The 17,203-nt window shown below is 40.6% G+C and overlaps 1 protein-coding gene across 1 annotated transcript; it reads right to left on the bottom strand.

Annotated features, from left to right (window-relative positions):
* Nucleotides 1-7,894: 7,894 nt before the first annotated feature.
* LOC789032 (ADAM metallopeptidase domain 21) lies at nucleotides 7,895-16,098 on the bottom strand. Its single transcript, XM_024996046.2, has 2 exons — nucleotides 15,297-16,098; nucleotides 7,895-10,598 (listed from the first exon to the last, which is right to left on the bottom strand). Exon 2 carries the CDS (start codon nucleotides 10,502-10,504, stop codon nucleotides 8,186-8,188), a length of 2,319 nt encoding a protein of 772 aa, XP_024851814.1. The 5' UTR covers nucleotides 10,505-10,598; nucleotides 15,297-16,098; the 3' UTR covers nucleotides 7,895-8,185.
* Nucleotides 16,099-17,203: the final 1,105 nt, after the last annotated feature.

Below are 17,203 nucleotides of genomic sequence, written 5' to 3'. Positions count from 1 at the left end.
TAGATTCATTAAGTTATATTAAATAATATGAAATTAAAGTATTTGAGAACACTGGGTATATATGTTTATATTCACTGTATTAAAATTAAAAGGAAGGAATTAAAAAGCATGTATTAGCTAATTTTAAATGATAGTAATAAAGCATTACATGTTAATATACTTAATGAAGAACAGTTATATTTTCCAAAGCAAAAATGTAAAGAGAAAAGTGACAGTTTTTAATGTCAGGTTTAATAAAAGAAATGTTGAATGGATTCTTATATCTGATGTTTGAATTTAATTTTTTGCCATGTGATTTACTGGTTAAAATATATGAAGAAAATCTAGCCTCACAGAAATAAAAATGCATTTGGAAAAGAGAGGAGTATCAATATTTTTTGATAATTATGGATATTTTTGTCAAGTACTGTTTCAAAACTCAACAAATGGTAGTTTCTTAAATGTTAGCTGTAGCCAATGAAACTGAAAGCATATCAATAATAATTTTATCCAGTTACATTTAAAACTTATTGGAATAGCTTACATTTTGGATGAATATTTTACCACCTTGGAAAATTACTAAGTAACGAAAAGCTTCCACATTTGATACATTTCAATAAAAAAAGAAAAAAATTAAAAAAAGTCACAGCCAATCTTATCAGGAAAGACATTGTTAGAAAATGTGGTGGTTCCAAATTTTCCAAAATTCTAATAATTGAATGGTTAAATGTTATTAATAACAAAAATAACTGTCGGTTGCTGTTACAATAGGCTTTGTTCATTTTAAAAGAAAATACCCTCCAGATAACTAGAACTGAATAACTATTGTTAATCGGTTGTTCTTTCTAGTAAAAATTGAGTTCTGTAAAAGTAGCTAGTTTAGTTCTTGTTTAAGAAAACCTCCATATCTCTGTTCACCAAAATGCTTTACATGAGCTCCCCATTTTATCACTCATAATAAAAAAAGATGTGTACTGAAGTGTAACAGAGCACAGTGAACTCAGCCTTTAGCACAGCAGCCATTGCTGTGCATCATTACTCTGCACCCTGTTACCAGGCAGTGGATCCTGCTAAGCAATTGGGCAGTGCAGCAGTGGGCCCTGCCCACAAGCAACCAGCTGTTAAGAAACCACAGTTAGTGAGGGGACTCAGACAACAGTGGAGCGGTGGTCGTGAGGTGGAGAATGAGGTAAGAGGTGGGTCCTGGCCTTCCCTCCCAGGCCTTTCAGGTCACCCAGCCTTGGGCCAGCAGATGAGCTGGGGCCCCAGAGAACAGGTTTAGGGCTGTGTCCTGCAGGGCTTCAGAACCCTCACCAAAGTCACCCACTAGCCTCAGCCCAGGCCTTGGGGCAGCAGTGAACCTCTCTCCCATTCTGCTCTCTGCAACCTAATAGCAGTGGCAGTGTGCTGGGTCGCAGTCTGTGGGACCTAGTGTCCCACTTTGGGTGGCCTGAGGAGCCCGAGAGCCAGCTGGGTTGGGCGCCTGGCTTCTTTAGAGATGACAGCTGGGTGGAGCCTGGGGACCCGGCCCTGAGGGAGCTGCCAACTGAGCTCTGTCTCCTCTTAGCCAGGACCAGGACCTTGGAGGGTGAAAGTTGTACCTTGGCACCTTGCCCTTTCTTGTCAAGTCAGAGAACATCATTCATTTGGTAGAGATTTACAGAAACATCGTCACCTGACCATGACCTGACCTCAAGAACAAAGGATCTAAACCAGGAGATTTGCAACAACTAACCTCATCCCTCCCTCACCTTTTTTGCTTTTCAAAGGGCTTTGATGAGAGCTTTCAGCAATTTGGGGGTTCTTAGAGCGTGAGCCACTCATCTGTTTACATGGCCCTGCATTAAACCTTTCTGTCTTCCAAACTGCAGTGTTTTAGCATAGTTTGGCCTCACTGTGTGTCGGACACTTGACTTGCGTTGTTCAGTAACACAGGGAGAAGTATGCAATGAAGTTAATTCTACTGTTTCATCCGGCAGAAAGTGGCTTTTTAAAAAGTTCTGAGTGAGTCACCCCATCATGTAGAGGTCCTGGCCAAAAGAGACATCAGCTGAGGGCAAAGAGAACAAGAAATGGAAACAAAGAATTTCTGTCATCTGAATACACATACATAGTATCTATTTTATATATCCTTGTATATATTATAAATTAAGCAGCATTATCATTTTTTCCTCCTTGCTTTTCTCTCTTACCTTGAGATATGGCAAATGGGTGTTGGTGAACTTTATAATTTGGTACTTAGAACACAGACTATCAAGGTGAGATTATAAGTGACTTAGAAAAGGAATGAACAGTACTCAAAGATAGAGCCAACAGGCAGATGGGATATTTGATATTTCTTTTTGAAGCCACCTTCCTTCCTGGTGGAACTACCAGGTGGGTTCCCAACTGGAAGTGACCCCTGTCTACAGCTCTTCCACTTACTTTTTGGTTTTCCAGTTTGCTGACTACAGATTTTGGGGCCTCTCATCTCCATACTCTGGTGACCAATTCGGAGCTCTGTCATCAAGGAACGCGTGAAATGGAGAGCAGGAAGTGTAACTTCCTGTGGGAAACCGGTGGGCCAAGTTCTGAGGAGAGTGGCTGTTTCACTTCACTCTGAAGGTAGGCCTACCTCAAAAATAAAAGAAAGTTCAGGTATTCCACTTACTGGCTCTGTGTCAAGAGTACCATTCATTTCTTTTCTGGTTCACTCATATTTGTATCACCTCTTGGTTCTGTGTCTCAGGGGGACCCAGCTTTATGATTATGGTCTACAGTCCTTTCAGACTCAAGCTTAGAGTCTCTTTCTCTAGCCCTTAGTGTGAACTTTGTACTCAACCAATTCCCAGTGTTAAATCTTCCTTTTTAATGTAGTGGAGGAGTTTTCCTAGTTTGCAGTGGAAGCCAGGCTGATGCAAATAAATTATTTTAACATCACTCCAAATTATAATTACATCTTTGTGATTGTTTCCATAAAACAATAATTTTATGTTGTTTATTACCCTGGTCAAATAATTACTGGAAATCTCAGTAGAATCAGTTCAGTTTAGTTCAGTTCCGTCACTCAGTCGTGTCTGACTCTTTGCGACCCCATGAATCAACCACGCCAGTACTCCCTGTCCCTCACCAACTCCCGAAGTTGACTCAAAATCATGTCCATTGAGTCGGTGATGCCATCCAACCATCTCATCCTCTGTTGTCCCCTTCTCCTCCTGCCCCCAATTCCTCCCAGGGTCTTTTCCAATGAGTTAACTCTTCACATGAGGTGGCCAAAGTATTGGAGTTTCAGCTTCAGCATCAGTCCTTCCAAAGAACACCCAGGACTGATCTCCTTTAGGATGGACTGGTTGGATGTCCTTGCAGTCCAAGATTTTCTCGAGTCTTCTCCAACACCATAGTTCAAAAGCATCAATTTTTGGGGGCTCAGCTTTCTTCACAGTCCAACTCTAACATCAATACGTGATCACTGGAAAAACCATAGCCTTGACTAGATGGATTTTTGTTGGCAAAGTAATATCTCTGCTTTTCAATATGCTACCTAGGTTGTCATAACTTTCCTTCCAAGGAGTAAGCGTCTTTTAATTTCATGGCTGCAGTCACCATCCGCTGTCATTTTGGAGCCCCCCAAAATAAACCTGACACAGTCTCCACTGTTTCCCCATCTATTTGCCATGAAGTGATGGGACCAGATGCCGTGGTCTTGGTTTTCTGAATGTTGAGCATTGTGCCCACATTTTCCCTCTCCACTTTCACTTTCACAAGAGGCTTTTTAGTGCCTCTTCACTTTCTGCCATAAAGGTGGTTTCATCTGCATATCTGAGGTTATTGATATTTCTCCTGACAATCTTGATTCCAGCTTGTGCTTCTTCCAGCCCAGCGTTTCTCATGATGTTCTCTGCATAGAAGTTAAATAAGCAGGATGACAATATACAGCCTTGATGTACTCCTTTTCCTATTTGGAACCAGTCTGCTATTCCATGTCCAGTTCTAACTGTTGCTTCATGACCTGCGTATAGGTTTCTCAAGAGGCAGGTCAGGTGGTCTGGTATTCCCATCTCTTGAAGAATTTTCCACAGTTTATTGTGATCCACACAGTAAAAGGCTTTGGCATAGTCAAGAAAGCAGAAATCAATGTTTTTCTGGAACTCTCTTGCTTTTTTGATGATCCAGTGGATGTTGGCAATTTGGTCTCTGGTTCCTCTGCCTTTTCTAAAACATCTGGAACATGAACATCTGGAAGTTCACGGTTCAAGTATTGCTGAAGCCTGGCTTGGAGAATTTTGAGCATTACTTTACTAGCGTGTGAGATGAGTGCTATTATGCGATAGTTTGAGCATTCTTTGGCATTTCCTTTCTTTGGGACTGGAATGAAAACTGACCTCTTCCAGTCCTGTTGCCACTGCTGCATTTTCCAAATTTGCTGGCATATTGTGTGCAACACTTTCACAGCATCATCTTTCAGGATTTGAAATAGCTCAACTGGAATGCCATCACCTCCACTAGCTTTGTTCCTAATGATGCTTTCTAAGGCCCACTTGACTTCACATTCCAGGATGTCTGGCTCTAGGTGAGTGATCACACCACCTTGGTTATCTGCATCTTAAAGTCTTTTTTGTACAGTTCTTCTGTGTATTCTTGCCACCTCTTCTTAATATCTTCTGCTTCTGTTAGGTCCATAGCGCTTCTGTCCTTTATCGAGCCCATCTTTGCATGAAATGTTCCCTTGGTATCTCGAATTTCCTTGAAGAGCTCTCTAGTCTTTCCCATTCTGTTGTTTTCCTCTGTTTCTTTGCATTGATCACTGAGGAAGGCTTTCTTATGTCTCCTTGCTATTCTTTGGAACTCTGCATTCAGATGCTTATATCTTTCCTTTGCTCCTTTGCTTTTCACTTCTCTTCTTTTCACAGCTATTTGTAAGGCGTCCTCAGACAGTCATTTTGCCTTTTTGCATTTCTTTTCCATGGGGATGGTCTAGATCTCTGTCTCCCGTACAATCACGAACCTCCGTCCATCGTTCATCAGGCACTCTGTCTATCAGATCTAGTCCCTTAAAACTATTTCTCACTTCCACTGTATAATCATAAGGGATTTGATTTAGGTCATACCTCAATGGTCTAGTGGTTTTCCCTACTTTCTTGAATTTAAGTCTGAATTTGGCAATAAGGAGCTCATGATCTGAACCACAGTCAGCTCCCGGTCTTGTTTTTGCTGACTGTATAGAGCTTCGGCATCTTTGGCTGCAAAGAATATAGTCAATGTGATTTCGGTGTTGATCATCTGGTGATGTCCATGTGTAGAGTCTTCTCTTTTGTTGGAAGAGTGTGTTTGCTATGACCAGTGCAGTCTCTTGGCAAAACTCTATGAGCCTTTGCCTTGCTTCATTCGGTACTCCAGGGCCAAATTTGCCTGGTACTCCCAGTGTTTCTTGACTTCCTACTTTTGCATTCCAGTCCCGTATAATGAAAAGGACATCTTTTTTGGGTGTTAGTTCTAAAAGGTCTTGTAGGTCTTCATAGATTCGTTCAACTCAGTAGGAATAATTCCTTAAAAAATGATGAAATTATTTCAACTTATCAGAAAATGTATACATCTCCTATGTTTCCAGTAAAGGTTTACATTTTACCACATTGTTTGTTTCTCTACTCACTGATTTTTAATATATATGACAATTGTTATTTGTATTGACTTGTAAGAATCCTTTACTTATTGTTTAAAATATTTTGTACTTTGTAAACTTTCTTCTTAGCTTTTAGAATTTTTATAGTAGAATTTTATATGTAGAAATTCCTGTAAGCTACATTTAATGGCAGTTTTTATGTTTATTTTTCAGTTCTATAGTTTTTAACTCTCAATCTAATTGTTCTGGGTCCTGAGATAAAAAGTTAATATAAATAGTGACGTTCACTTTGCTGTGCAGCTGAAACTAATAGATTGTAAATCACCTGTACTCAATAAGAATGTAAAAGTTAATGTAAGTGGTGACAAAGAAGAACACTAATTTATTCCCAGTTTCACTGGGAACTTCATTTTAAAGAATGTTCAATGATTAATTTTCAATGATATTTATTATTAGGTTAGGAAAGCTTGCTTTTATTCCTACCTGGCTATGAAGTACTTTTCATTGTCAATAGAGTTTAAATGTTATTTAAGGCTTTTTCTGTATGTGCTGCGATGAGCATATGTTTTATGTTTTTAATATCCAGTAAGAAATTATATAAACGATGCTTGCCTTTAAATAAATAAATCCTACTTTGTGAAAATGTTATTTTCTTCCTTCTGCTGAAGATGTTATTTCCTCATTTTTGCTGAATTTGATATACTTGTTATTTGTGATTTTTGTTCGATCTCTGTACATGAAGTCAGTATTTCTTTCTTGTATTGTTTTTGTCCAGAGTTTTACTGGATGCATAATATTAGTTAAATACTTTATCCTTTAGTTTTATCCTGTAAAGTAATTTCTGCTTGTGAATAACTGAGGTCTGTTCCTTAAGGTTTAACACTCAGCAGCTTACCTTTGAGGACTGCTGTCTGTGGGTAAAATGTAGGGAAAACAATCCATTTGTTATTAATTTCATCGTGTTAATCAGATGTTTACTTTTTATAAATTGATACTATTCATTTATAGTTTTACTTAAAATGACACATCCCACGTAAGTTTCTTAGTAATCTTTTCATATGTTTACATATCTGCTATGGTGGCTCAGAGGGTAAAGAATCTGCCTGCAATGCAGGAAATCCAGGTTCGATCCCTGGGTCAGGAAGATCCCCTGAAGTAAATGGCTACCCACTCCAGTATTCTTGCCTGGGAAACCCCATGGACAGAGTAGTGTGGCAGGCTACAGTCCATGGGGTCCCAAAGAGTCGGACATGACTGAGCAACTGACACTGGCAGCTTTCTTTCATTGTTTCAAATAGTGAAGGTTTTGGTGTCCAGCATTTGCAAGTGGACTGCCAGCTTTATGAATCTAATAGCAACAAACATAATGGCAGTTCCCCAGCAGTGTAACAACGGGACCAAAGAAGGGCACAGCTAAGAAAATTCCTCCTGGGACCCGAGTCGTCAGCGTGTGTCTAGAAGGCTATGCACATGTGCTAAGGAGTAACTACCCACTTAGAACAAGGAGAGTATGGTATGGGCAGACTTGAAACACTTCCAGGCCACAGGGAAATTTATTACAAAAGGGCAAAACTCTCATTGGCTACTGGGAGTCAAGCACATTTTGACCAATACTAGCTGGAGAAAAGGCCACCCTGAATATCAGTGAAGGCATAGAATAAAACTGAGTATTTCAGACCAAATGGAGAATCTTAAACTGAAGTAGAATAGCCAAAATGAAACATAAAATTAAATGCCCCCTTAAAATCAAAGGGAAGAGGTAGTGTTCTTGGAATCTTTGCAGTAGGTCCTGTGGGTCTAGTATGTGATCCCTGAGGAAAGGGTTAGCCCACCTGGTATGGGAAACTCAGGGATTTGGAGAACATTTAGACCTGGGACTCAAAACTGGGAGGCTACAATGCTTGGTAGCAGTGCCAGTATGGCTGAGACTTATAGTCTTGTTGGTTCTGAGTGTAACCAAATATGTATATAGCAGAAATTATGGTTGCTGCTAAGGCGAAAGCTGTTAATGAGACAATTCTGACATGAACACAAATCAAATTTTCCCCGGGTTTCAACTCTTTCTCTAGTTCCTGCCATTGGCAGAAAGGAACAGGAGAGGATTGGCATATAAGACATGTAATCTGTAGGTTACCAGTCCTTGTGTGACAAGGCCAGAGTACAAGGAGGAAGGGCATGTGGGATAGAGGAACAGTAAATCAGACACACACACGAACACCATTCACAGACTGTCTCTGCTCCAGACACACACAGAGAATAATTCCATAAAAATTGACCACTTAAAATCGCTTAAAATAATGGAAAGTAGAAATAGGCTAGGGATTAGTAAATTTTGTTTACTGGTTGTTTATGGTCCCAAATGATTAGGAAAAGTTGGAATTTTCTGCCAATGATCTAGGACACATGTTATAACATTGTTACTTCCAGGAGATTACAGTCTAATACTTGGGAAAGATCACTAGGCTTTGGCAGTCTCTTGAAATAGGAGCTATTGGTTTTTCCTTGTTTGTTGTTTTTTCAGTAGGCACAGTCTGTGTTTCTTCCTTAGGTAAAGTTAGAATATTCTGTGCTTACATCCTAAGTGAAGCTGTAACATATGTCTAGTTTTTAGCTAGAGTTTGATGAAACAGACACCTCTTCTGTATCATCTTTCTTTTTTGGTCTCATGAACAGCAAAAACAAAAGCAACAGACATAGTATTAGAAACAAAAGAAGAATCAGGAAATATGGTACCAGGTTCCTCTTTCCCACCCTTTCTTCTGTTTGGGGCCCAGGGGTTTCTTCTGTTTCGGGCCCAGGGGTTTCTTCTGTTTCGGGCTCAAAGGTGTCTTCTGTTGGGGACTCAGGGGGTGGCCCACTGTCCACACTGCCTCCTCGGCCTCTTTTCTTGCAAATGGGAGGATTCCACCCAGACCTGCAGTGGCAGTGCTGTCTGTTGTTGCAGACTCCCCTCAAAGAGCAGAGATGAGGTGAGCAGTTAGGTGCTACAGTGGACAAAGAGACACACCTCCTTCTGATGCACATGTTTTCGGGACCACACTTTGTACCATCTTTCACTGCACCAATATCAGCTATTCTTATCCCGAAGTGGTAGTCTGTACCCCAGCAAGTGTTATTATCGAATTTAGTCCAATGCAGAGTAGTATGATTGCTCATTAGAGGAATTTCTTGGATGTTCTCACACTGAACCCTCCCACACAGGCTGTCTGCCATGCTGCATCTTATGTATGAGGTTTCTGTGATACCACAGTTACCAAAACGGTCACCTCGGGTATTCACTGCCCTGTAGCAACTCACATTTGCATTCTTGGCCCTTATGCCAAATATTTGCCTACACTGTTCATGGGGGCGATTGCATCTCTTTTTATAGCAGTACCCACCACCTGTGCAGAAGGTCCCATCCTGCTTGTACACATCTTCTGGACACTGATTGGTTGTCCCATTGCACCACTCTGGAAGATCACATTCATTTGCTACTTGCCTACACACGGTGCCTGATTGGCTGAACGTGCAGTTATGGCAACAAAGCCCAAAAGCACAGTTGACACCAGCTGTCACAGTGCAGTTTAACTGACAACAGGGATCAGTGTTACACGTCTTTAAGGATCCACAGTCACACTCTTCTCCTGCTTCAACCACACTGTTTCCACAGCGTGTCTCCCTCATGACTGTCTGTGACATTGGTGTATTGTACAAACAGGATTTTCTACGACCAATGTTCCAATAATCAGCATAGCTGCAGTTGCTGAATTTAGTTGTTAATGCTACAACTGGATACAATATGCAACTTGATGCTCCACATTTACATCTTTTGGGATCATCATGTTTCATACCCAAAAGATGACCCATCTCATGAGTCACAATATATGATAAAGTAAAAATTGGTTGATTGAGGAAACTCTCAATTCCACAGTTAAATTGACGTTGACACACTGTCCCAACAAAGGCTAAGCCACGAGTTTTACCAAAATCCTTTTTTATAAAAAGTTGTACCACATCGTGGGGCACACGTTTATCGAAGCCCTTTTGCTTCCATTTGCAAAAGTTGTCCAAGGACTTTCCAATTTTTCCTATTGTAATAAGGGTTTTTTCAGTCCATATCTCCATTCCCTTGAAAAATACCTCAAGACCCAGTGCTTTCATAAGGCCATTTATTCCATTTAAAACAAGGAACACTTCTTTCTCCACAAGCGAAGCATTACTTTTATGATGAAGATATCGACTGTAATCTATGACCACTGCCACTTCAAGAAAATAGTGGTGGGTCCACCAGCCTGTATAGGCACTTTGCATCAAAGTGGAATTAATGCTTTCTTGAATCTTCAATTGTCCTGCTATTTTCTCATCTGTTAACCCACATCGAAAGTATGAAAAATTTGTGTCCTTATTGTCTAGCTTATATATTAGATGCTCAAATGCAGTAGAAAACCTTTTGGGTTCAATTTCATAAACAATGTCATTTGTCTGTAACATTCCTTGAAAGCCCCCGAAGCAGTTACTGAGGGAAACCAGAGACTCTGGGTCCCCCTCCACGTAACCACTGTAATAACAGTCATCCTGGACAAAAGGTTGGTCTTGCAGGAGAACACCCTTGTCTGCGTAGGTGAACACCGGGAAGTTTTTGGACAAAAAATTCTTCTTGACCTTTATATGAACAACATGTCTCTGGCCCCCAAAATGCAGTTTGTAAGAGAACCAGCCTTGAAGCTTCATGCCTCTGCCAGTGGGTGTTACCCTCCGGGGAATCACCACTTCTGGGGGGCCAAGTCTTTGGGAGTGTCCAACCTGGGGCCATCCAGGAAGGAAGAGGAATACTTTCAGCCAGACAAGCAGGAGAGTAACCTTCATACACACCAGGAACTCACCAACACCTATCGCGGAGACATCATATCTAGCCATTGGTGGAAAAAGAGGGCAGGACAGCATACATCAGTGTTCAGTCTCCTCCGTTTGAGCTGATGTATTCAATGTTAACCTTTAGTTTGTTGTCTGGCAAAGTCATGCAGTCAAAGCAGCAGCACTAAAAGAAAAACAAATAAGTAGAACAGGGACTGGGTGGGAGTGATGAGCAAACCAAGATAGAGGAAAAAGGAAGGGTACAGGTTAGGATGAATGAGAGTTTGGCTTAAGACATGTCTGACAGGCTCTTAAGTAATGGTGAGGCAGAGTGAGACTGTGTGAGTACACACGAATGGTGACTGGCCTACGATGACACTTGTTGAATCTAGAGGAAGGGCACATAGTGATTTGTGATACAGTTCTTTATGTCTATTAATATGTGCAAACATTTCCACAATATATAACACAAAAGAGTCTTACTGGGAAGGTGAATGAATATCATCTTCTGATAAAGGAGTCTTGTGTTACACATTTGGATGTTATGATAATAAACTATAGGTCCTCCTTTTACTTACAAGTGAGAATTCTTTAATCATAATATTCAGGAGAGATATAAGTATTATTCGCAGATATTATATTTTCTCATTGTCCATATAATGTATTTCCATGTAACAAGTCATTATTTGTCCTACGTCCTCTGCATTTCTCTTTATCTAAATCTATGAAATTGCAGGCGTCCAGCACTGCTAGCTTTCACAGCTTTGAGGATCTACTGTAATGCTACCTAATGCAATGACTGGTAGACCCAGGTGGCCGTGGGAGGGGGAATATGTTGGGTTGTTGATGGATGTTACTCAAATGTATTTACATTCTATCATACTGTTAAGAAGAACAGCATTTAAAAAGCTGTACCCTTATAAAATGGAAGGAAATCAGGGTAGCTGGGAGGGTATCAATTGAAAATTGTAATGTACTGAGTGCAAAATAACCTTCAGAAGTAAAAAGGAAATCAGTGGCTCCTTGAAGGAGGAAAGCTTGGAGTAAGGAAATATTGTCTTAGAGTGGCAAAGACATCAAAGTCTCCACATTATCGGACTTTAAGGTAATCAGTTCCCGAGTGCAACCTCACAATGTATTACTTCATAATAAAAACAGATAATACATATGCCATATGAAAATACCGTCTACAGTTATCTCCATCATACAAATGTGTTATCATATATTTGTTAGCATGAAATCTGACAACATGCCTGGCTGGCAATACTGATGTTCTGCTTTCTTCTTTGACCAAAGCATTTAAAAAACATGTAATGTTCATACATGATGGTATACACTTAGAAAACATAAATGAACACACAGATCAAGATTATTAACCGGTCTAGAGCTCTAATTTGAACAGAGGTTTTAGGGGAAACAGCACATTTGGAACTTTTAAAAGTGCTTTCAATACTGTATATTTGAAATGCTTGCTTTATTCCTCTGGAATCATTCTCATGTCATTTATGTAATTTTCATTTCATAAAAAGATGAAACAATGTGCTGTGAGCTCACACTTCTTCACAGAAAGCCTCTTATTCCTAGTAAATTCTGCTAACCCTTTAAATCAAAAGGATAAGGTGACAATGTGTAGCCCAGCAGAGAAGATTTCCATTCTCAGAAATGGAAATACATGTGCCATACAGACTAGACATTTGTTAGTAATGTCCTTTGATGATCAAACATACTTCCAGACCTCTAAACAGCTAGCCATCTCACTAAGCTGTGCTGTGCTTGGTCGTTTAGTTGTGTCTGACTCTTTGTGACCCCATGGACTGTAGCCCACCTGGCCCTCTGTCCATGGAATTCTCCAGACAAGAATACTGGAGTCGGTTGCCAGGCTCTCCCTTCAGGGGATCTTTCGAACCCAGGGATTGAACCCAGGTCTCCCGCATTGCAGGCAAATTCTTTACTGTCTGAACCACCAGGAAAGCCCCTCATTAAGCTACCATTTACAATACATTCTTACTCTTAAACCAGTTCTCAAATCAGTCCTACATAAGCCTCAAAGAACTGGGCATCTGATTTACTAATGTATTATCCACCAATATTTTGATTTATCTTCTTGGTACCAAGTGAGTGCATGTCTAGCTTAATTTCATAGCTCATTTTCAAAAATGTTTAGACATTGACTTAAGGACATGGTCTGTATCTTAATATCACCTTGACTGCTCTAACTTCTACACATTATGAAACTGTTAACCACAACCTTACTCCTAATAAAAATTCACCCCTCAGATTTATAAATGATGAAGATAACTTTTCATCATATCTCCCCTTTTCAGTGCCCTTTATTTTACGTTTTACTACTGTAGTCTCTGATATTCAATATGCTATCTAGGTTGGTCATAACTTTTCTTCCAAGGAGTAAGCGTCTTTTAATTTCATGGCTGCAGTCACCATCTGCAGTGATTTTGGAGCCCCCAAAAATAAAGTCTGACACTGTTTCCACTGTTTCCTTATCTATTTCCCATGAATTGAAGGGACCAGATGCCATGAACTTCGTTTTCTGAATGTTGAGCTTTAAGCCCACTTTTTCACTCTCCTCTTTCACTTTCATCAAGAGGATTTATAGTTCCTCTTCACTTTCTACAATAAGGGTGATGCCATCTGCATATCTGAGGTTATTGATATTTCTCCTGGCAATCCTGATTCCAGCTTGTGTTTCTTCTAGTCCAGCATTTCTCATGATGTACTCTGCATATAAGTTAAATAAGCATGGTGACAATATACAGTCTTGACGTACACCTTTCAGACTTGATTTTTTTGGGCTCCAAAATCACTGCAGAAGGTGACTGCAGCCATGAAATTAAAAGACACATACTCTTTGAAAGAAAAGTTATGACCAACCTAGATAGCATATTGAAAAGCAGAGACATTACTTTGCCAACAAAGGTCCATCTAGTCAAGGCTCTGGTTTTTCCAGTGGTCAGGTATGGTTGAGATAGTTGGAATATGAAGAAAGCTGAGTGCCAAAGAATTGATGCTTTTGAACTGTGGTGTTGGAGAAGACTCTTGAGAGTCCCTTGGACTGCAAGGAGATCCAACCAGTCCATTCTAAAGGAGAGTAGCCCTGAGAGTTCTTTGGAAGGAATGATGCTAAAGCTGAAACTCCAGTACTTTGGCCACCTCATGTGAAGAGTTGACTCATTGGAAAAGACTCTGATGCTGGGAGGGATAGGGGGCATGAGGAGAAGGGGACGACAGAGGATGAGATGGCTGGATGGCATCACCGACTCAATGGACATGAGTTTGAGTGAACTCTGGGAGATGGTGATGAACAGGGAGGCCTGGCGTGCTGGGATTCATGGGGTCGCAAGGAGTTGGACATGACTGAGCGACTGAGCTGAACTGAATTGTAGTCTTGTTTTAATTCCTGTCAATTCAACCACTGTGGACTAAAATCCTCAACCCAAACTAGTGCAGATTTTTTCACTTGCTTTCACACTCTTAACAAAAACTGCAGAACTGCTCAGGAAGGAAATTACAGAGTATGTTTGCGGTAATTAATGAGTAAAAGGCAGGCTAAAATTGGCACGAGGTACCTGGTGCGTGTGCTGAGTCATGTCCAGCTCTTTGCCATTCTGTGGACTATAGCCCACCAGGCTTCTCTGTCCATGGGATTTCCCAGGCAAGAATACTGGAGTGGGTTGCCATCGTCTAGTCCAGGGCATCTTCCTGAACAGGGATTGAACCTGTATCCTCTTTCATCTCCTGCATTAGTAGGCGGATTCTTTACCCCTGAGCCACCTGGGAAGCCTGAGATGCCTGATACTTCGGTCAAAATGATGAAATAATGAACTGATACTTTCTTCAACACTTTGTTTTTAATACATTGAGCTTTTTTGCCTGCATATAGTAATATTGTTTAACTTGCTAGTTTTCTAAATTTTCTTTTCTGCCTGGATATAGTAATGTTGTTTCTTAACATGCTAGTTTTCTAAATTTTCTCTTCAGCACCTAGGACCCTCAGCTTAGCAATCTACTGTCTTTATCTCCACAAGTAGTTATTATTGAATTGAAAGGATGGTACTTTAAACCATAAAGCCACAAAATTTTTATTTTGTGTATGTTTAATGCAGAATTTGATACCTCTGTCCTTTATTGTTGCAGCGAGTTGGTGGGGGACTTAACTTTTTAGATTGAGTATTTTTTTTTTTTTTTTTTCACCATTTAAAAAACCTGAGATCCTGGGGTATTAGGGTACTTTTCTTGTAGGAAGAGGAGCATATTTAACAAAGTATCAAGGCTCCATAATGAAGGAAGATCCTTAAATGGAATCCTTAAATGGGATCTATTTTAGGACACCAACCTCTAAATTGTGAGTAGAATCCTTGCAATTTTCACCTCTACATTCTACGTATGGGAATACGTGGGATAAGAATGATGATAGTCATTATATAGTCTTGGTCAGGGACTCTAGGGACACTGTTCACGAGGGAATATAACACTTTCACTAGTAATGTGGTACAGTACCATATACTAGCACACACACTTCAACCTAGACTGCTACATGTTATCTCGTAGATTCCTTTTTTCATCTTTTCCACAGCTTCATCAAATTCAGTCATCTCGGTATCATAATTATCACAGCCTCCTCCCTTTCATTTACAGCCCAATTCAGTATTTTCCAAATTGCAAAAATGCATTTTTATACTATTTTTAAACTCTTAATCAAGTAGAATAGAGCAGAATGGGACATAATATAGGTCATAGATACCCCTCTAGTTTTGAAAAATTCACAAGGAATCATGTTGTGTTTGTAAGGATATGTGTTTCTGAATTCACATGTGCACAAATTCTAGCACTTTTCCCTTCACAGTTAAATTCTTGAAACACTTACCACAGGTAGAATTAACGGTTACCATGGTATTTTCTAGTTATGACTTTGTGATACTTTGTGCCACCAAGGTCTGTGAACAAATATTTAAATGGAAACATCACATGACAAAGAACAATAAAAATCTCTCCTCTTTCATCTCTTCCTTCTTTATGTTCCAGATTGAAGTGCTTAGCAACAAGGCTCCTTGAGTTCTAAAGACCATGGCAATTGGATAAAGGTCTTCCACATTCTGGCTTTGCCTTGTCCATCATCCTCTAATTACTCCTCAATATGAATAAACCTGAGTATAGTCCTTATTCCCATCCCATGTATTCTCTCCCTTAGTATAAGTGTTTAGTGTTTTTTATTCATACTTTAGTGCTTTATTCATACTGTGTCCCTCATCTCAGATTATTTTCTCAGCACAAAACCTTATAATGAAACAGTTGAATTGCTTCAAGTTCCAGAAATAAGTTTGATCTGGTTTAAACCATTGTTCAAGGATTGAGGCTTCAGTAACCATCTATGACTTTCACTCTAAGGTCAAGGATAACTTAGAGACATTTCACATGTGTAAATAAGTGTGCCTCATCCATTACAAGAACTGTTGTCAGTAAAGAAGTGGCACAAAGAGATTACAAAGAAGAGCGAGATGAAGAAAGTAGAGTGTGGGTGGTGATGCTAGCATCGTAGTGGCATAAGTTGTTCCTATTTTCTCTCCGCTTCATTTTACAGTTAATTTACCACCCTTGTATTAGCAAGACTGTTGATGCCAGGAGGGAGTTTGGGAAACAGTCATCATTTGTGCATCAGAAAATAAACAACAGCTTGTTAAGGGCTTGAATTCCTTGGAATTGGATTAATAGTACCCACGGGGCTTCCCAGGAAGCTCAGTGGTAAAGAACCCGTCTGCCAATGCAGGAGATTTGGGTTCGATCCCAGGGTCAGAAGATACACTGGAGGGGGAAATGGCAACCCATGCCAGTATTCTTGCTGGAAAATCCTGTGGACAGAGGACAGTGGCGGGCTACTGTACATGGGCTCACAAAGAGTCAGACATGACTAAACAACTGAGCACACACACATGGTCTTTTCTAGCTGTAGCCCTGCCATTGGAGAAGGCACTGGCGACCCACTCCAGTGCTCTTGCCTGGACAATCCCATGGACGGAGGAGCCTGGAAGGCTGCAGTCCATGGGGTCGCTAAGAGTTGGACACGACTGAGCGACTTGACTTTCACTTTTCACTTTCATGCATTGGAGAAGGAAATGGCAACCGACTCCAGTGTTGTTGCCTGGAGAATCCCAGGGATGGGGGAGCCTGGTGGGCTGCTGTCTATGGGGTCAGACACGACTGAAGTGACTTAGCATAGCATAGCATGTATGTGAACGCTAAGTTGCTTTAGGGTCTGACTCTCTGTGACCCTATGGACTGTAGCCGGCCATCGAGTCCCTCTGTCCATGGATTCTTCAGGCAAGAATATTGGAGTGGTTGCCATACCCTCCTCCAGAGGATCTTCCCCTGTCTCTTATGTCTCCTGAATTGGTAGGTGGGTTCTTTACTGCTAGCACCACCTGGGTAGACCAAAGCTAGAGGTAGTAACAGAATTCCAGCAGAGTTATTTACAATCATGAAAGATGATGCTATTAAAGTGCTGCACTCAATATGTCAGCAACTTAGGAAAACTCAGCAGTGGCCACAGGATGGGAAATGGTCAGTTTTCAGCTCAGTCTTAAAGAAGGGCAATGCCAAAGAATGTTCAAACTACGGTACAGTTGCCCTCATTTCACATCTGAGGCAAGGTAGTTCTCACATCCTGCTGTGTCCTGCAGGGCTTCAGAGCCCTCACCAAAGTCACCCACTAGCCTCAGCCCAGGCCTTGGGGCAGCAGTGAACCTCTCTCCCATTCTGCTCTCTGCAACCTAATAG

Source organism: Bos taurus, chromosome 8 (genome assembly GCF_002263795.3).
Source record: "Bos taurus isolate L1 Dominette 01449 registration number 42190680 breed Hereford chromosome 8, ARS-UCD2.0, whole genome shotgun sequence".
Classification (NCBI taxonomy): Eukaryota; Metazoa; Chordata; class Mammalia; order Artiodactyla; family Bovidae; genus Bos; species Bos taurus.
Note: the sequence above shows the minus strand (reverse complement) of the source record. Positions and strands in the feature narration are given on the sequence as shown.

Bases quoted from the DNA above. Each gene is read 5' to 3' on its own strand.
- LOC789032 (XM_024996046.2), bottom strand. From the start codon at position 10,504: ATGCTGTCCTGCCCTCTTTTTCCACCAATGGCTAGATATGATGTCTCC.